The sequence below is a fragment of the Xiphias gladius genome, chromosome 1 (genome assembly GCF_016859285.1).
Source record: "Xiphias gladius isolate SHS-SW01 ecotype Sanya breed wild chromosome 1, ASM1685928v1, whole genome shotgun sequence".
Classification (NCBI taxonomy): Eukaryota; Metazoa; Chordata; class Actinopteri; order Istiophoriformes; family Xiphiidae; genus Xiphias; species Xiphias gladius.
Window position 1 is genome coordinate 8,734,122 of NC_053400.1, and position 20,424 is coordinate 8,754,545.

Below are 20,424 nucleotides of genomic sequence, written 5' to 3' on the forward strand. Positions count from 1 at the left end.
GTTTTCAAACTTTGTGGCAAGAACCCTGAAATATTCAAATTCTGCGTAAAATTTGTAGTTTCAAACTATTTCAAATCTCGGATACACATCCACACATGCACCACACATACACCCACACCTTTTTCTCTGCACTAAACTTCATTCATGACAGAGAGAGGGAGAGAGAGACACAGTGAGAGAGAGATTACGTCATGTACAGCAGCCAATGAAACTGGGGAGCGCACTATAAAGCCAGAGCCCATTCTCTGTTTTGGGGACATAAAGAGAGTAAACTCGGACAATAACGCAACTGATCGATATTTATACTTCTTTGAAAAGTACTTCGGGGGTCACAGCATTGTTCCTCTTTGACCGTTTCTCTAAGGTAAGCTTAATATACACATACCACGACACACTGATTTATAAATGAGCAGGCAATGTCAGAGATAAGAGAAAAGTGCTTTGTAGATTATTTTGCAAGAGTGACCTGTATAAGTTTGGTCTTTGCAGTTGCAACTTTCAATATGCTTATTCTTTTTAATTAACGTCTTCCATTCATAGGTTTTCTATGAGTCATTGTTTGGTTGTAATAAACTTTACATAGCCTACTACTTTGCATAGACCACCACCTGTAAAAACTACTGTTGTGCGGCATCTAAGTATATAAAGTCAAGTTAAAAACAAACACATGCCTTGTGACAGTCTTCAGTTACTTCAAACTCTATGGTGCATGTAGTCAACATGTTGCACAACACCTCTTCTCCTCCCTGCCTTCACTACTCTAAAGCCCCTCCTATTTAATTTCCAGGTTGTGTTGAAGCCAGAAAAAAAGTTGCCATTATGGTGTTAATGATACTGCCATTCATTGGATCAGTGTCGGTATCTGAGAGTTTGGTGGCCATGACAACGGTGTGTCTGGTCTACCTTATTCTCAAGTTTTTCCACACTGAGATTCCTGCGGGGCTTCGTCGGCTCCCGGGGCCAAAGCCCCTGCCTATCATTGGGAATGTGCTGGAGGTGGGCAGCAAACCTTACCTGAGTCTCACTGCTATGAGCAAGCGATACGGCCCGGTCTTCCAGATCCAGATCGGCATGCGTCCTGTGGTTGTGCTGAGTGGCAGTGAAACTGTTCGACAGGCTCTCATCAAGCAAGGGGAGGAGTTTGCAGGCAGACCTGACCTGTACAGCTTCCGCTTCATCAATGATGGCAAGAGTCTGGCCTTCAGTACAGACCAGGCCGGCGTCTGGCGTGCTCGCAGAAAGCTGGCCTACACTGCCCTGCGCTCGTTCTCCACCCTGGAGGGCACCACCCCAGAATACTCCTGCATTCTGGAGGAACACGTCTGCAAAGAGGGAGAGTACCTGATCAAACAGCTCAACAGTGTCATGAAGGCTGACGGCAGCTTCGACCCATTTCGCTACATTGTTGTCTCTGTGGCTAACGTGATCTGCGGAATGTGCTTTGGCCGACGCTACGACCACAATGATCAGGAGCTGCTCAGCTTGGTGAACCTCAGTAATGAGTTTGGCCAGGTGGTGGGCAGCGGCAACCCTGCAGACTTCATCCCTATTCTTCAATTCCTGCCCAGCACAACAATGAAGAAGTTTTTCAGCCTCAATGCCCGCTTCACCCAGTTTGTGCAAAAGATCGTCAGCGAGCACTATAACACCTATGACAAGGTACACCACAGACTGTATCATTCATGAAATCTTATTTAGTCCAGTCTTGTTCAGAGACATTGTTTCCCCTTTCAGTCACTGTGTATTTAAGATTTGCTGAGATTTTCCGTTCATCTTCTTTCAGGACAACATCCGTGACATCACCGACTCCCTCATTGATCACTGTGAGGACAGGAAGCTAGATGAGAACTCCAATGTCCAGATGTCAGATGAGAAGATTGTAGGAATTGTCAACGACCTGTTTGGAGCTGGTAGGTCAATAGGTTGAATGATTTGATCACAAGTGACCTCTAAATAAATACATTTAAGTAAAGTCCTGACAGAGGTTGTGTTTCTCTATCTAGGTTTCGACACCATCTCCACTGCCCTGTCGTGGTCAGTAATGTACTTGGTGGCTTACCCAGAGATACAGGAGAGGCTTTATCAAGAACTGAGTAAGTACAGCTGTTCTACACCAGATAGTTCGTCGGACATTACATTTGTCTTGCAGGGAAGAAAAAGTCTGATAAATGCATTGCTTTGATGAACACTGGATACAAAGGGGTCATTTTCATTTCTGCGTTGATTCAGGGATAAAAAGTAGTGCAGGAACACACGTGTTGCTACTCTCAAAGTTGATTTGCTGATTGTGAGATAGGACATCAGACTACAGCCTCCATCCTCATCCTGAACTAATATTCAAAGGACTCTATTTTTCAGAGGATAAAGTGGGACTGGACCGCACTCCTCTTCTCTCTGACAAACCCAACTTGCCTTTCCTCGAAGCCTTCATCCTGGAGATCTTTCGCCACTCTTCGTTCCTGCCCTTCACTATCCCACACTGGTGAGGTTCATCTCTTTTAGATGCCTGAGAGTACCACAGGTGCATTTGAAAATAAGATGACACACGATGCACACAAAGACGTGGTTGACACACAATGCACACAAAGACGTGGTTGTCACTAGCATAACAATGAATGTGATATAAACCTGTAAAATACACAATAGATTAATTGTTCTTCTTTTTCAGCACCTCAAAAGACACATCTCTCAATGGCTACTTCATTCCCAAAGACACGTGTGTCTTCATCAATCAGTGGCAGATCAACCATGATCCGTAAGTTCTGTTTGTTACATTTTTAAAACTGATGAGGTTTACTGACTTAACATTCACACTTCAGAACTGCCCAATACAACCAGCAGAAAGAGCTCTGCTAAAGCAGAAGACGGTTACATGCCTTGCTCAAGGGCACCCCATTGGTAGTTGTAAAGGAAGACACATAGCAGCATTCATTCACTTCTCACACCCAAATTGTCCTGGCTGAATCAGGAGATTATATCACTAATTTTTCATGATTTCGGGCGTATTTGTAAATCCTATCTTATTTCTTAATTCTCTGAACTTTTCAGTGAGCTGTGGAAAGATCCATCTTCCTTCAACCCAGACCGCTTCCTCAGTGCTGATGGCACAGAGCTCAACAAGCTAGAAGGGGAGAAGATGATGGTTTTTGGCATGGGAAAACGGCGCTGCATCGGCGAGGTCATTGCACGAAATGAAGTCTACCTCTTCCTGGCAGTCCTTATCCAGAAGCTGCGCTTCCATGCGATGCCTGGAGAGCCGCTGGACATGACGCCTGAATACGGTCTCACAATGAAGCACAAACGCTGCCATCTGAGGGCCACAATGCGAGCGAGGAATGAGCAATGAAGTTATTTACCATGTCCAATGTATGACTCAACGGGTGGTATAAGGTGACTTTAGCACTGCCAGGGTCACAGTCAGATTAAGAGTCAGTGGAAGAAGCATCTTTCTCAGAATGTAAGGCACTGGATGCTGAATTTGATCCACAGATCTAATGGCATTTAAACAAGTGAAATTTGCTTTTTGCAGATTGTCAGAGATGTCTAAGTTTGTGTGAACACATCTCTGTCATGTTTTTGGTTCTCTAAGAGATATTCCTGCACATAGCTGATGCTTCTCAGCGAAGCATAAAGAGAGACTTGGTTCTCCTGTTGTATTGTCCAGTAATCTAAACTTCTCTCATTCAGAAGTTGTAAAACACACAGAAACTAAGTTGCCTTTTTTCAACTTTGGGACGAACAGTATGTTTTACTGGAAAGGCAATATTATTTAGGCCATTGCAACCTAATTTTTTTCTGTGACACAGAACAGATATTATCTTATGATACCATTTATACTTCTAAGCTAATGATTTTTATTCCATTATAATGTGGATGTAAGACACTGAAGATATAGTTGTATCCCAAAATGTGATTTTGTGTTTATATCAAGTTATTTTTGTTTTATAAAGTAATTTTTATGTGCCTAGCGTTTGTATATATTTGAGGTGAAATAGTTTTGCTGTACTTCTATGTGATTTATCAGGACACCAAAAGAGTGCCAGTGATTTTTGGAATATATTAGTAAGCTATACAATTTTGCATTTCTATCTCTAATGTAACAATGATTGTATAAAATGTAAGGGCATGTGATTGGAGCACCCTTTAATCAGCCATACAAAAAAATAAAATAAAAAAATATTTTAAGGATCATCTTGTTCCAATTTCTTGTTTGATTTGAAAGAAAACTAACACAGCCACTCATCAATACACTGACGATCATAACATAAGGATGCATACAGTCACTGATGTACAAAAGGTGGATCCAAGTAAGAATATGTCACTATATTTAACTCTCTCGTGAACCGATTTAAACTTCCGTAAGGGAAAAAAATAAATCACAACAAACCCACGTGGGAGATGAGGGAAGTGACGTCACGCGTCAACCGGGAAAACGGCACAAACAACAGTTGGCGCTTTGGCTTTCCTAGCCACCCCGCTACAGATTTGTAGACAAGGTATATCTATCCATCATCGACTGAAAATACTCAGGTTGTGTTTTCAGAAATACTAAACGCTCCTCACAAGTTTACAGCAGTCAGCTTAGGTACGAGGCAAACGGGGCGGACAGAATCGAGGCTAATGTGAACTGTAAAGCTAGCCAACACAGCTTACTGGTTGTGTAGCTTAATGCCGTGGTTTTCCTTATATTTCTGGACAACTGCCCTGATATGGGTGTTATGTTTAAATTTATTTTTCCCCCAGTTTCTTTTTTTCCCCCCACAAAGCTGGGAAACCTACTTGATTATAAACGGAATGCCTTTTAATTGAAGGCTCCAGTTTTTAATATACCAAGCAACCGTAACACCAAGAAGTTGTCAGTTAGTTACACTAATTGAACTTCAACTTTAACCTATGTTATGGCCACCTGTGTTTTCTCTGCACGGGTTTGAAGTAACGGTAACTAACGAATTACATTGTAAGGGGAAAGCGTGAACCAGTTGAATCAAAATAACCTGCTGTGTAACGTTCATGGACCACGTACACCAGAAAACCATACTCATTTGTAAGATGTCGTCAGTTAAAGTATACTTGGCAAGACATTTGCCTGTAAGCTTAGCAACAGTAAACAAGCACATTATTCAGTGGAGTTTGGTTTAATGTGCCATAGCAGGGACACTGAATATCATTTCTCCCGTTTGTGTTTTTGAACCACAGGATCACAGTGAGCAGAATGGCCACAGACTGGCTGGGCAGTGTTGTGTCTATAAACTGTGGGCTGACGTTGGGTGTCTATCAGGGAGAGGTGTCATCCGTTGATCACGCCAGCCAGACCATCTCACTGAGGAAGCCCTATCACAACGGGATCAAGTGTCCTGTTTCTGAGGTCATGTTCAGGTGAGAAAGGAGAACGATGCTACCAAAGTTTCTCATCCAACACATCCACTTTCACCAGTTTTTAAAAAACATTCTCCTCATGCAATGTTTAAGGCCCCACAATTTTTTTTATTTCCCTCCCCTCCAACAGTTTCCATAAAAAGCCCTAAGATTTGGAATCAACGCCACGAAATTTGTAGGTCTCATTGACATTTTGTGAAAAGTTGGATCCAGGTTCGCATCCAGAAAATTTCAAAGCTACATTATTTTCAATGTTAGACAGACCTTTTGAACATTCTGATATTTTTTGATGATCTCCCGCTCTTATTAGAATGAGAAAAACCTGGCAAATATATAGAAGTATTGCCTATTGATATGATTCTTTTTGTTCAGATCAGGCTCTAGACGCAGATTAAAATTTCAAAATCTTTTTTGTATGTTAAAATTACAAGATCTTAAAGATCAGTCTTCAAAATTACAATTTAAAAGACTGCACAGTCATGGTGGAGGTATGCGCTGTGAGTGTCCCCCAGTTTTGACCAATTTTAGGAGTGGAGCTCAGGAGGAATTGCTAGAAGTGAAAGAGAATGTACTTCATTGAAAAAGTCACAGACCTGGAGTAGAAGAAGTAGAGTTATCACAAACTATGCTTCCAGATGAGGTTATTGTGGATGCGGATGGTGGGGGAAATTTTGGTTTCTACTATTGATGTTTGTTGCTTAGTCTGATCCAGAATAGTTATTAATGCATTTATACACTAATAATCTTCATTCGACATAGTTATTCCCAATGGGAATGAAACCCATACTTATTTAAGTGTTGAGCCTTGTTTCACTGAAAAAGCTACAGAATTCAAACCTGAATGTTTTATATTTGCATGCCGACTGAAAATAAATCTAAGTCTAGTGACCTGTTGAATTTGAAATTGAGAAAAAAAATGTGTGGGAACCATTTTATAAGAAGTAACCATTCCAGTACATCAGTACAGTTCAGTGCAATTTGAGCTCCAAGTAAGGTCAGTAATTTGTTTGTCTCCTAGTGCTGTGGATATCAAGGAGCTGAAGTTCCTAGATATCCAGAATACAGTCGAGAAGCCAAGTTCTGGTCAGGGAGCTGCAAAAGAACCCGGTTTCGTATCAGCAGGTCGCCATGACCAGAGTAACAGAACCACTCACCCTCATTTAACAAGCAGCAGCTCTCATTCTGGCACCGCTCCAATCACCGTCCTACGCAGAGGTAGGTAGATGGGTGACCTTTGGTTTATTTACTCCACAGATTATTTTCTTTGATAGAAAAATGTTGCATATATATTTGTCATTAATTTTACACAGTTTGGTAATGTGTCATTTTGTCAGGTTGAAAAGGCTGAGGGTGTGAGGGTCATTACACACTGAATTTAAGATAAGCACGACTGAACTTTTCTAATGAGTAATGAGTAAGGAATACACAAAGAAATACAAAATTACTTACAACCACGGGTCATCATTTACTTACATAAACTTTTCTGTATGAGTTAAGTTTGCTGAAAGCATCTGCAGCAGATAACAATTAGGTTTTGCACTGAAGCCAATGACCTTTACACTCTACACTGCAAGTGCTAATAAAGCTACAACAATTGAACACAGCATGACTGCACCGAGGCTTGCTAAAAGATTGACGTGGCGTTTAACAAATATTCAAAAATATTCAGACAGTTTAACGTAGGTTTTCATATGTAAGGAAAGCCCAGTTTATTTTGGGCTTATGCTTAATCATTGTGATGCTGAATTTACTGCACAGAACAAGGCTGTTGTTGCAGAGTTCATATTGGGATTCATGAAATACGTGATAGGAAGTTCCCAAAGCAATGGCCATATAGTCCTCTTCTGTTGAACAAAAAATTCATGAATATTTTTAGTGCACTTAAGGAAATGTGACACACAACAGTGTCCCATATTACCCAACTCCTTTTCTAATTCCCAGAGAGTTGCATAAGACCTTATGCATCACAAGGCACAAAGCAGATAGGTAGGTAACAGAAAGTTGTTCACTGTAGATAGTAGGCTGAAAATGCAAAGTCACTCAACATCACTGTTTTTGATTGTGCAGTAGAAATGTGTGATGATTTCTAGCCTACAATAAAAAGGATCAAGTTCTAAAACATTTTCACACACTGCATATGTACCAAATCACAATGCTCAAGTGCAACTAAAAGAGTAATGTTCCAAACAATAGGACTTTTCTTTAATGAATAAGGCTGGCAGTATTTTATGTTTTTGCTATTGTCAGTAAATCCCACAAAAAGACCAATGAATGTGGCTCTTACCCTTGAGCCCATTATTCATACAGAAGGAGTAAATCTTTAAAAAAAATATTGAATAAAAACTATTGAATTTTATTTTTAAAAAGGCTAAGTAATTTCCTTAAACAGCTGGACATTGTAGGTTTTAGTAAATGTTCCTCAAACAGGTGTAAATAGTGTATTTGTAGGGAAATATTCTCACCTGCAGAATTTGTGCGCTAGTACCAGGATGGTAAGTGTGGCACGGACTTAAAATCATTACAGTGCCCATGTGCATGGTATTCAAGGAACATGTCATGGGATTTATTGAAATACAGTGAATCACCAGACTTACTTTAGTGACAAAGCATGCAATGCCAAGATAAATATGTATCATGTATATGTATCTTCTTTCAGGGGACAGACAAAATAACTTAAAACACTCTGGAAAGTGTAACGAATACCCCTTTCAGAGATTAGACTGTGTATTAGAGGGACTGATTCAGCTCAGGAATAATAAGAGAAATTTGACATGCCATGATTTGTAGTGATGATACACAGATGTCTTGTCTGGTGTCTTATAGTCATTAGTGATGAGATTCAACTTGTGACCAATGTTCCTCTTTGGCAGAGAGTCGAGAGTCGTTTTATTCATGTGTAGCTGTCTTTGTAATTGTACCTTAATTATTTCAAAGTTAATATTCTTTATCATATAGTGCTTTTGATACTTTTTAGCCCTGCACCTGAACAGAAAAATGGCGTATTTTAAAACCTTTGATTTTATTTGTAGTTTTACGTTTATGCCAGCAATCATTTTAGGGTCACTTTTGGCAATTTGTTAGTTGAAATGAACCCGTCTATCCGAAATGTGGTTTAATAAAATTATGTCCTGACAAATAACTTCAAAATATGATAAATTTTCACATGTCCCAGTCATGCAGTGATGAATGGAGAAGTCTCAGAGGTCATTTTGACATATGTTGATACTGAAGAGCACATCTGCATTCTCCTGTCTCAAGTTGTACATGTAGCTGTAAAAATGTGAATGTGTTACTCAACCTTCCTGATTAGATAACGGTCAAAAACAGCATTTCCTCTAGTCAACATCCAGTCAGCAGGAAGTCTGCTTGGACAGCTCTGTGGCCTCTGCCGGAATCAGTTAAAGTCAGTTCACTTTCACACTCAGGATCACCAAACAATGGAGAAGTCAGGGGTCAATAGAATTGGCTAATGGACACTGTGTAATATTCTTCAGTGTGGTTGTAAAAATGACCTCTGTCTCAGTGCTTTTTCCTGTGCATTGAAGATGAAACTTGCACAATAGGAAACTAGTCCCTTTTTTTTTTTTTTTTTTGTACAAGAAAAAATAAATCTATTAAGAAAAGAAATATGTTCATATTGGATTCTGCAATTTTCATTTTGTGTCAGAAAGGCTCATACCTCATTGACACAGTCTCTGTTCCTGCTTCCTGTGTGTCACTTGTTCCTATTTAGAAGCTTGACCAAACACTGTCTTGCTATGACTCCCCACAAAGATTCCCATAGCGTGCTAAAGGCCTGTACCAAAGTTCCTCTTTACAATATGTGTGTGACCAAGATCAATAAACATTCCCCCTCCCTCTCCGTGTCTGCTCCTAAAGAGAAGGTTATGCAAAGCCTTGCTTTCGTGCCTCGGTGCCCTCCTGTCCTCTCTCTCTCTCTCCCCATCTCCTCTCCCTCCCTCGCTCCTGCTCTGCACAGGAAACCACCCCACCCCCACCCCCTGACAGGAAGCCATGTTGTCCCAGTGTGCTCGGAAGGCCAAAGCGATATCAATTGTGGAAGTAATGTTTACCTTTTGAGTTTTTATTTTAATCTCTAGCTCTCAGGCTGGTGGCCAGGGAGCTAATGCCCAAATTGCATGGGGCCAAAGTGCTGAGTGGCTTGGGCAGGGCTGGTCCTTTCACACGCAATGCCTTGCTCCCAAGAAGCCCCCGGCCACAAAGAAGGGAAAGCAGGGTGGCCCATTGCTTATACAAGATCACGGATTCCAGAAATGGTTTCTGAATATCTCCCACTGATCTTTCTGGGAGAGTAGGATGTGAATTAAGAAAAACACTGCTTTTGTGAATGATGCAGAGGCATCCAGAAGCAGAGTTTAATTCCATTAGACCAAAAAAGGTCTCGTTAAAAGGGCACTTTGGAAGAGAAGCTCCAGACTCTGCTCTTATGAAAACTGTTCCCATAACCAGCATGAATACCTCTGTATATGGAGTGAAATTATTTACAGGCTAGTGTTTTTCCCATAAACCCCTTCTTCAGAAATGCAGAGAACATAGCACGGTACAGGTACCACATAAAATTGTATAATAATAATGAGACTAATAATAAACCTAATGATTATATTAATAGGGTGAATAACAATACTAGTAAAGCTAAATATAACAATAATAATCATCACCATAATAATTGAAGCAGTGGGTGTTGAACAGGATCAATGGGGCAGTAGGTGGTTTGCAGCCAAAGATCCAGTCTCTCTAGCACCAGGGGCAGAAGTACCTGCAGAAAGCGATAGGAAGAGAGAGGAGAGAGACGAGAGAGCACAACACTACGGGAGAGAAAAGAAGTCAAGTTAGTAACAAGCATTGATGCCATATGAATGCTTACAGGTGGAGAGGAAGAGGAGGACAGAGGAGCTCGGTGCATCCTGGGAAGTCCCCTGCAGTCTAGACCTATAGCAGCATAACTAGGGGGTGGTTCAAGCCAAGCCTGAGCCAGCCCTAACTATAAGCTTTATCAAAAAGGAAAGTTTTAAGCCTACTCTTAAATGTGGAGAGGGTGTCTACCTCCCGGACCCAAAATGGAAGAAGGTTCCATAGTAGAGGAGCCTGATAACTGAAGGCTCTGCCCCCATTCTACTTTTGGAGACTCTAGGAACCACAAGTAAGCCTGCGTTCTGGGAGTGCAGTGTTGTAATGGGGTAATAGGGTATTATGAGCTCTTTGAGATATGATGGTGCCTGACCATCGAGGGCTTTGTAGGTGAGGAAGAGGATTTCAAATTTTATTCTGGATTTTACAGGGAGCCAATGCAGAGAACCTAACACAGGAGAAATACAATTTCTTTTCCTAATTCCTGTCGGTACTCACGCTGCAGCAATCTGGATATGCTGCCACAGCGTATTTGAGTATTGTTGCTGACCATGTGCATCCCTTTATAGCCAAAATTTACTATCTTCTAATGGCTACTTCCTGCATGATAATGCACCATGTCACAAAGAAAAAGTCATCTCAAACTGGTTTCATGAACATGACAATGGGTTCAGTGAACTTCAGTGGCCTCCCCTGTTCACCTGATGAATCCAGTAGAACACCTTTGGGATGTGGTAGAACGGGAGATTGGCAGCATGAATGCGCAGCTGAAAATTCTGCAGAAATGATACAGTGCAGTCATGTCAACATTGAGCAGAATGGTTCCAACATCTTGCGGAATCCAGGCCACGACGACCTGAAACTATTTAGAGAGCAAAGGGAGGCCCTACCCAGTATTAGTATGGTGCTCATAATAAAGTGCTCAGTGAGTGTATATCTTTGAAAGTTTTTGCTGAGTATGTTTAGCTTCACATTCATACCACTCCCCGCATTCAAACTGAGAGTTTAACAATGTGATTGGGGTGCAAATTTACCATAACCCATATATCAGTTTGAAATATTCCTGGCCTGTGTAGTTGTTCTAATTTGTGGTGGTAAATTTGTGTAAACTGAAATCCCTGAAGTTCACTGTCTGTCTTGCTGCTTATTATTCATTAGCCTGTTTGACTTGGAGCTCTGCCCAGTTCATTCAGATTTTTGATTCATAGCTTGACAAAACACTTCCTTGTAAATAAAGACATTGTTGGCTTGTGGTAATAAGTACACTGTCCCTGTTCACTCAGTTGAACACACTAACCCACCACCTTTCTGCCTGATATGTTGGACCAGATTCTACAATGTTTTTTTTCCAATTTAGAATGAATTATAATTCGTAAATTAATACAAATTATTTAGTAGCACGCTTGTCTCTGTTGGAGGGATATTAGGCACATTACTATTACTTAATATTTTGTCAGAGTGGTGAAAGAAACACTGATTGCGTGTCGATACTGCAGGTCACTGCAGAATGAAGCTACAAAAAAAGAGAAAAAATCACTCCTGTCTTTCCCTGAGCATTCGGTGTAAGGCTGTATTGTGATATTGAGGAAAGTCTCAGATTGGCTCATAGTTGGTCAGCGGTTTTTATATCAACGCCAGTGTACTATGACTGAGCCTCCCACTGTCTTGCGTGAGAGAGTCCAAAGCACCTTAGCTGTCACAGTGACAGTAGCGTGCGACTGTGCCTCTCTGTCTCCTGGTTAGCGTGAGAGCTCAGGATGGTTGGGGTTGAAGGCCAGGTTTTTCCGGTTTTTCCTTTTTCTTCTTTTTTTTTTGTTCTCGGTTCATTTTATTTTTTGTTTGTGCTTACATGTATATAAACTTTATTGAGCACTGTTCAGTCGGCCATTGTATGTTTTGTGTTTCAGCTGTGTTTTGTTCTCAGCAGGTTATAGTAACTAACCCTGAGAGGATAACAGGAGTTGCCGGTCGGAGTTATACAAGATAAAAGGAGTTACGAGGATCTAGTCGGAATTTGAAACAGCTGAGTGCAAGAACGTATTGTGTATGGATTACGCCATTTACAACACAATGATGTATAGTATGCTAGGTCAAAGTTCCTTTCAGGGGTGATAAGGATGTGAGCAGAGCTGAGAGATGGGAGGATTTCTGGGTAATCTATGCATTTTGGGTTCGAGGGTTTGGTATTAGAGCCAAAATGGACCTGTTGTAATCTAGAGCAGAGCTTCCCACTCTCTGTCTTGGACCTTGAGTTTATAAAATTTTGTCGTAGGAACCTATACCCGAAGTTGAAAGTTATTAGTTTAGTATTAACATAACTGCCTGCAATGTGTGATTTATGAATCTCATACTGTTGTTGGGATATTTCCTCATTATTTAATTTATTTGTAGTAAAATAACATTTGAATCGGAACCCTTTTCACTGCTTTTCATTGTGAAGTATATAATATAGAATATATTATTGCTTAACCAAAATACCACTCTTTGTCTGTTAGGTTTCAGTGTTTTCTTACAACAAACATTATAGTGGATTATAAACCATTTTACATGTTTATATACTGCTTATAAAAGCTTAACAGGTTGACTTAAAGTAAAGTGTTGCCAAAATTTCTTTCAATAAAATGGGATCAAATATTTTTGGGCAACCTCACCAACCCTTCCCTTCATATAAAACCTGCTGGTCAATCTTAATCTTAACATGGGTAAGGGTGTGAATTGCTGGTTATCATAGATTTAACTGAATTCATGATTCAGAATGATTATTGTTTTCTCTTCTTAGGTCACCATTTCATCCAGTATCTATTTACAAAAATGTTACAAAAAGAAAGAAGAATATCCTATTTGTCTACACGTTAAAATAAAGCAGGATTATAAAATAAATATTCCATCTTTTTTTTAATGGAATAATAACAATAAATTCAATTTAAAGAATTGACTATGGATTATTGCTGAAAGCAGTGGATGTAAATGTATTTATTCTGTTGAGCATCGGTGCAATTAATGAATGATTGCAACCCCAGTCAGATGGGAGGTGTTGGATGTCTTTTGGCTATCTCCCAAAGTACTGTAGATGTGGCCCAAGTGTTGTGAATTTATTATTTTTTAAGGAGGTAATATTTGCCTCAGTTTATGACTTGTTTCTTTTTTCATTGAATCGTTCACAAATCATGAACAGTTTTGCAATGGGATATCTAAGCTGTTTTTTTTTTCCTGAGAGAGAGCAAGGTTCCATTGGTGGACTTTGTCCCATTAATATTCAGATTGAAACTCTGCCACCATTGTCCTGCACAACATCCTGTTTTATGTGAGCAATCACCAAACTGAAGAAGAAAATTAGGATGTGTGTGTGCCTTAGGTGCACAAAGTCTCAGCTGTACTGAAAATTACTATAAAACACATCCTCTCATGTCGTTATGCTTACATCATAATGTCTTTGTTTTCTCCAACCCCTGCAGTTTCATCTGACAGTAGAGGGGTGACACAGGCCACACACACAAAGAAAAAGAGTGTGAGGAATAGAGGTACTGGAGGGCCGATGAGGTCAAAGGATGATGAGTGCTTCAGAGACGGGACTGATGAGGACCTGGACACTGACTTTGATTTTGAGGGAAATTTGGCTCTGTTCAAAAAAGCCACCGTCTTCTCCCAGATTGATGGGACCAGTAGCCACAGTAGCAGGGCACAGCATCACAGCAAACAGGCTGAACAGAAGCCACTGTACTATCGCCATGATGAGAATATTCTGGAGGGGAAACCTGTCATACACCGACAGATAACAGTGCCTCAACATGGGGGTAAAGAGTACTGTACTGGTGAGAAAAAGATGCATGTGCATACTCGTACACACACACACACACACACACACACACACACACACACACACACACACACACACACACACACACACGCATGTACACGTGACTTAATTTACATGGCCTCTTACATTACTCTAGATTTTTTGATATAGTGCTATCAGTCAATATGGCAGCAAACCAACAACTGTAGGTGAATCATATTGTTTTTTAGAGTAACTGTCAGCTTAAACACCCAGGTAGAATTTTCCTCAACAAGAGGCATTTGTTTTGCAGACTTGAGTATAGTCCTTGAGGATGACATGATGATCTTTAGCTGATCCTGATGTGATCGATGGAGAATAAGAGTGCTACTGTAGTCTGTATAAAGTTTCAAGACATAGTGAAAAATGTCTGTTGCATTTTCCCAGAGCCAAAGGTGACTTCTTTAAAGGATAATTTGTATTTCTCTTTCCCAACAAATGTACTGTTTATTCTTGTTTGAGTAACATTTGTTAAAAACTACAGAGCCCCGGTGCTTCAGAAAATTACTTAGCCTTTAAAAAAAAATAAAACTATAAATTAGACCCTTTTTTTTTTTTAATATAGATTTACATTTTCAGGAGGAACCAACGGGCTTATGGTTGATTGCCACAGACAAGCTTGGCAGATCAGAAAGCAATGAGAGGCACATTGTCGGTTTTAGTCTAAATATAGAACATTGCCAGCCTGATGCTTTACATTGCCTGTTTTTACTGACATTCTAAAACCCAAATGTATTTAATTATATAAAACACAGGAAAAGCTGCTAATTCTCAATCTTTATTTCTTTGATCTTTGAAATTAAATTGTTTATTCCTATGTGAAAAAACAACCTATACTATTACTATTGGTATAAGGGCAGATTTTAAATTAAGCACATCATTCACAAGACTAGTGTGTAACAACAAGGTGCATGCCAACGATACCTTGTCATATGAGGTTTTGTATATATGATATGGGGAAAGAAAAACAATATTTCAGGTGTTGTTTAGAGCAGAGCTTCATGGACCCACTTTGACAACCCTAATGACACACGTGCCCTTATTTACCTGCTACTTTCTTCCATTCTTTCCAAGATTATTGCATGCACTCACCATAATTTAAAGTCCTTCTTTGGGACATTTTATTAGTGAGCATTTTTGTTGTGAGTACAATGTTTGTTTTGGACAGTAGTATTTTATTTCCACGGTGTTTCACCTTTTACCAGGAGTACCATCTGGTTATCTAATAATACTGTTAAAGCTCTTGCCAAAAGCTGAAATATTTTAAACTTACACTTGATTCTGAGGCTAAGAGGCTCTCAGTACCGTGAGGAATGTGCTGCAGTGTCTCTTTCTATTGAACACAATGAGAAAAACAACATGCAGTATAAAGAGGGGGCTCACAGTGGACACAGCGCCTATTTCTCCCATTGGTCAGAGAGAGGTCACCATGGGGCAGACTGCCTGGCAATATATACGCCTGGTTTAATAAGGGCTGCATGAAGGTGACTTAACAACCCCCTCCCCCCATAGGTCCACAAAGATGATGAACCCATCCTTTCTCACACTTCATTTCACACTTAGCTCACTATAGGAGTGTTACATAACTGGTTAATAGAGACACAAGATAAGTAAATGGCATGCTAGCACGGGCCATTGAGTCCAAGGTGTGAGAGAAATGACTTGGTCTTCGTATCAGTTCATGCAGTGAGAAGGTACAGGGTGGGTGGAATTGAAGGGCTGGGTGGGTTGAATTGGTGTGGTGTATCAGTATGAACTAGAGCAATCAAATTCCACCTTATTCTGTTCACAAGATAGAGTAATTGACAGGGCAGATGTGGCATAATATGGGACAAAACTGTCCCATTGTGATGCTCGATAAAAGCCTTTCTCTTGGCTTGTCCAGATACGCTTTTAAGTCATCGCTTTGGTAAAAGATAATTTGTATTTTATGTTGAAAGCAAGATGAGGTGGAATGGCAAGCAAGTGGATATGTAAAACAAAGTGTATTTATTGTCTGTATTTTATGAATGTCAGAGCTGACAGTGACAAAAAAATATCATTGTGTTGTTAAATTTCCCTCTAAGCTTCTCCTAATCATTAGCACAGCATTCTTCTCATTTGTTTGTCATTTTGCTTTAGCATTCATGGTTCTATATGCAATATCTCTCCTGTCCTGAAGAATAGGATGACTGGGGCAAGGATGATGGAAGATGAAAATCCCAGCTTTTTATTCCCTAGGCTGCCTGTAGTAGATGGTTGTAGTACTAAAAGTGTTTCTAGGATTTACATCCCAAACTGTCTGTCTGTGGTGATACAGCGCAGCTGAGCAGGGGCAGCTGTCTACCAATGAGCAGACAGCTGCCAAGCAGAGCCCCTTTTTCTTACCGTGCAGGCAGATCTGCTTCCCAGGGCTGTCATCATAATCCCCATCCTTTGCACCCTGTAATTAGCATGCCGCCGCACAGCCTTACATAAACAGCACCTCTGAAGCAGGAAAAAACCGCAGTGCCCTTGACCTGGAATCTTTGCCAGTAAACAGATAAATCAAGGATACGAGAATAGAGAAAGAAAAACAAAGTGCCCAGCTGTATGTTAGGGTTGCCATAACGCATTGGCATGGGCTTTGACAGGCCTGTTCCTATAGAGCATTGTTTATTGCAGTCTGTGTAAGTTTAGCTCTGCTATTGTCTGGCTTTCCTGTGGTGTGATTGACTCCAGCTGTGCAGTGAAACCTCTTCAGTACAAACAAGCCAGGCCACAACACAAATTGCAACCGAGCCAACTATTAGCTGGTTAAAAGTTTTCTTATATCTATTCATTTATGCCGTCTCACTTTGGGGAAAGCAGGAAGCAAACTGTGAAATATTAGTGTCTTTATAAAATATTTTAACCAATCTCTACCATTGACCTTGGGATAGATGGGAGCCTCCTTGTGTGCTATGATCTTCTCTTGAAATTGCTTGCTGTCAGGTAAAGAAAAGGCTACTATTGGGGGTTTAGAGCCAGAGGGACAAAAGGAAAGTGAAGCATTTTTTTCATTTTCAAGCCACAGTTTTGCTGTTTTGAACCTTAGACCTTCATACAGTGTGAATTCTTATAAATCTTACCTGATGCAGGCCTCACTTGATACAAAGAAAGACCTGCACACTGCTGGTCACATGTACTCCCTTTATTTCCAATGTGTCTGTCCTAAGAATTCTTTACGTAAAATTCATATTACAATTCATATGAATTTTACCTGACAAAGTTCTGAGGACTGAATACAAATGATCAAAAGAGGGCAGAATACTTTGGTTCTTTCACCCAATGAAGGTGTGACACGCCATTAGTAAAGAGAGTAAAAGTGCAAGATTCTTGGTTTCTTTAATGTCAAGAGTTTTTGCTCTTACACACCTGTCAGTAAGATCTTACGGTTTGCAAGAACTTTGTAGGAAGTTTCCAGCAACAACAATCGTAAGTTGTTTCGACTATTCCAACTTTAGCTAAGAAGTTGACATAAGCAGTGGTACTCGCTGTTGCTGAATAGACAAAGTGAAGGGTGCCTGCTACAGAAGTGAAATTAACTAACAGAAAATTCAGTGAATAATATTAAATGGATTGACTGATAAGTGATTTGTGCAAAATACACTGCAGAAAGCCACAACCATGAGCTGTTGACACCAAAAATATTACCAACTTGCTAAAAAGGAATCTGACAGGTTACCTCATTAAGCTTCTTTTCTGTGCCCTAATGAACCGGTGCCCCATCTTGCCACCTCTGCAGCTCTTACAGTGCAGCAGAGAGGAATAGAAGAGCCTCGTCTCACTCTCCCAGCGCAAGCCTTAGTCACACATGGCCCGCATCCAGCCAGCGTATATTACTTTCAGTCCCATCGGTTCCCTTGTCATGCTTGAAGGATTGCTTCCAGCTCAGTTTATTTTAGTGCTGCTGCATACTCATGGCTACCCGGTTTAGCTAGTTGACTCTTGAGTTTGTTTTCACACCACATCAAGAGTGGGTGTGTGTGTGTGCATAAATCATTGCATGTGTGGGAGACTGTCAGGGAGGTGGACATGGCGCGTGTGTTTGTGTTTGTGTGTGTGTGTGTGTGTGTGTGTGTGTGTGTGTGTGTGTGTGTGTGTGTGTGTGTGTGTGTGTGTGTGTGTGTGTGTGTGTGTGTGTGTGTGTGTGTGTGTGTGTGTGTGTGTGTGTGTATGGAATGGGGTTAGTTTTGGTAGCAGCACCTTCAGGAGAGTTATTAAGAAGTGCACCTGGTGGGTTGGATGAGAAGCTATTAGTGCATACTACTGCGACTCCCACTTCCTCTGAGCTTGGCACCCAAAGCAGCAGTTTGCATGACAAGAGGCAGTTGACTTTCCTGTGCTTATCACTCACGTGAGGATTGGCATGTTCCAGATTTCTGTTGCCCACTGAAACATATTAGCAGTCTTTGTGCGGTATCAATAAAAGAATAGTGGGAGGGGAGCAAGGCCAACCTAAAGATAAGCCAGAATTTCAGTCAGGCACGGCATGAGTCTCTGTGTTTATATGTAATTACCGTATCTTGTGTGTGAGGGTGTGTGTGTGTATGTTGCGTTGTTGAATGTGTGTGTCACTCTGTCCGTGTTGCATGCCAGGGTGAAAAGTTGTTGGTATATATGCATTTGTACATCAGCTTGTTGTGAGTGTGATAGGAAGAGGTGTGTGTGCTAGCATGCATGGATGTGTGTGTGTGTTTCAGTGTGAATTTGTGCACGGCAGTGAGGCCACCAAGTTCTCAGCTACCAGGCCCGGAGATCTGCAGGAGGCTATTAAGGACTTAACTGCCTCCCAGCAGCTTTATTTATCAAAGGGATCCTGAGCTGTGCAGTTCCCCCAGCTTGACTTTCATTACCCTTTTAATGTACCACAAGCAATAGACAGCCAGAGATTAGCATAGGCTCTTTAAAGGTTTCCACACATTTGAGTTTATACAGTGATAAAAGGCTGAATTGCAGTTATGTAATACAGAAATTCAAAAAATACACAAAAGAGAAAAATTCTGACAAGGTTACGTGACTTGGTATGATAGGACTCATAAAAACAAAGGGTTCTAAGCATTTTCCTTAAAGGATGACAACTACTAAACATGAGGTGAATTTCAAAGCAGAAGGTACTTTGGGAAAACAATGGCAGTGTGATAGTGGTAGTGAGTGGAAATGTAAAAATTATTAAATATGTCCAATCTACACGTAGTCACTACATATCTTACCTGCTAAGAACATTCTTCATACAAAAGCTAATGAGCCGCATAATACTTACAACCAGTCCTTTGTCTGGACACTTTGGACTGTGTCAAATGATGCATGTCAGGCTTCCTACAATAAAAAAGATTAACCCTTGTGATAATGAGGGGCTACAGCCCAAAGTGGGGTCCACTTGACCCGATTGTCCTTTACACAATTTTTGTTGGTTCTTTGGGAGATTGACTGATAAATCGGCAGAGCAAATATATAGTCTAGTATTAGCTTATTGCTCATACTGTATTTTGGCTGGCAAGTAACAAGAAATTGCAGCACAGAAATGTTGAAGATATGTGTAAGGTCTGCCTATGAGAGATCACTTAAAGGTTAACTTTTAAACTGTAGAATGTTCTGAGCAAATCTGAGGTATCGTTATCAAAATGTTTGTGAATGCTATGTGTTATGCACGAAAAAAAAAAAAGAACCGATGAATTTTATTGTCTCAAGCATCAATATGAATATTAGCCTACAAAGTGCAGGATCTGTCAGGCTCTCTGAAACTTCCAAACTAAATGTCCTGCTCAAGGGTACCTTAACAGTTATTGTTAAAGGAGGGCAGATCATTCCTCATGCACTTGGCCCCTGATGTGATAAGCAGGAAATACTGTCGTTGTTAATTATATAGAGGGCTTTTTTGTTTAGTATGGACAAGTGCTCCATCAAAGACATGATGATTTGAAAACAAATGTGCATTCCTTTAAAGCTTTACAAAGTTCTATGTATATTACTGAACTGAAAATAGGTTGGGTGACTTATCCCAACTAAGAATGTACAGTCTATGAATATTTAGGTTGGTTAAAAAAGTTTTCTTTGTTCAATAGCTATTGGCAGATGAGTCAACAGTTTAATTTCAGAAACTGAATTGAATCCATTGTTTATCCCAGTCACCACCATGCCTCCCCCATGTTTAGTCCTCCCCAATCTCTCACCACAAACTGCTGGGATACAGGTGCAGGTGTTCATATATATATGAAGTTTGTCCCCTTTTTTGTCACGCTAACCTGCTGTATGTTTTGACTGAGACAGCAGCCAATGTGGGGGGTCCAGCCCAGTGCAGCTCCGTCCCAGAGCTAGGGGTTGGAGATTGGTCAGAAACCATG

At 40.5% G+C, this 20,424-nt stretch overlaps 2 protein-coding genes across 2 annotated transcripts in view; both read left to right on the forward strand.

Moving 5' to 3' along the window:
* Positions 1 to 262: 262 nt before the first annotated feature.
* On the forward strand, positions 263 to 4,170 carry LOC120791232 (cytochrome P450 1A1). The gene is made up of 7 exons (XM_040129510.1): positions 263 to 364; positions 788 to 1,659; positions 1,784 to 1,910; positions 2,004 to 2,093; positions 2,359 to 2,482; positions 2,669 to 2,755; positions 3,049 to 4,170. The coding sequence occupies exons 2-7, from the start codon at positions 820 to 822 to the stop codon at positions 3,344 to 3,346; spliced, it is 1,566 nt and encodes a 521-aa protein (XP_039985444.1). The 5' UTR covers positions 263 to 364; positions 788 to 819; the 3' UTR covers positions 3,347 to 4,170.
* A 216-nt stretch (positions 4,171 to 4,386) lies between these two features.
* The window catches only part of LOC120796351 (enhancer of mRNA-decapping protein 3-like), a 21,023-nt gene continuing 4,985 nt past the window's right edge, over positions 4,387 to 20,424 (forward strand). The window contains exons 1-4 of the mRNA XM_040139096.1: positions 4,387 to 4,496; positions 5,197 to 5,376; positions 6,395 to 6,591; positions 13,701 to 14,057. Of these exons, the coding sequence (XP_039995030.1) occupies positions 5,213 to 5,376; positions 6,395 to 6,591; positions 13,701 to 14,057 (718 nt within the window). The 5' untranslated portion in view covers positions 4,387 to 4,496; positions 5,197 to 5,212. The remainder of the gene's footprint in view (positions 4,497 to 5,196; positions 5,377 to 6,394; positions 6,592 to 13,700; positions 14,058 to 20,424) is intronic.

Excerpts from the sequence above, each read along its gene's own strand:
- LOC120791232 (XM_040129510.1), top strand. The coding sequence starts at position 820 with ATGGTGTTAATGATACTGCCATTCATTGGATCAGTGTCGGTATCTGAG. Across the intron at positions 2,094-2,358 it reads GAGGCTTTATCAAGAACTGA|AGGATAAAGTGGGACTGGAC; the intron begins GTAAGTACAGCT and ends TCTATTTTTCAG. Across the intron at positions 2,483-2,668 it reads CCCTTCACTATCCCACACTG|CACCTCAAAAGACACATCTC; the intron begins GTGAGGTTCATC and ends CTTCTTTTTCAG.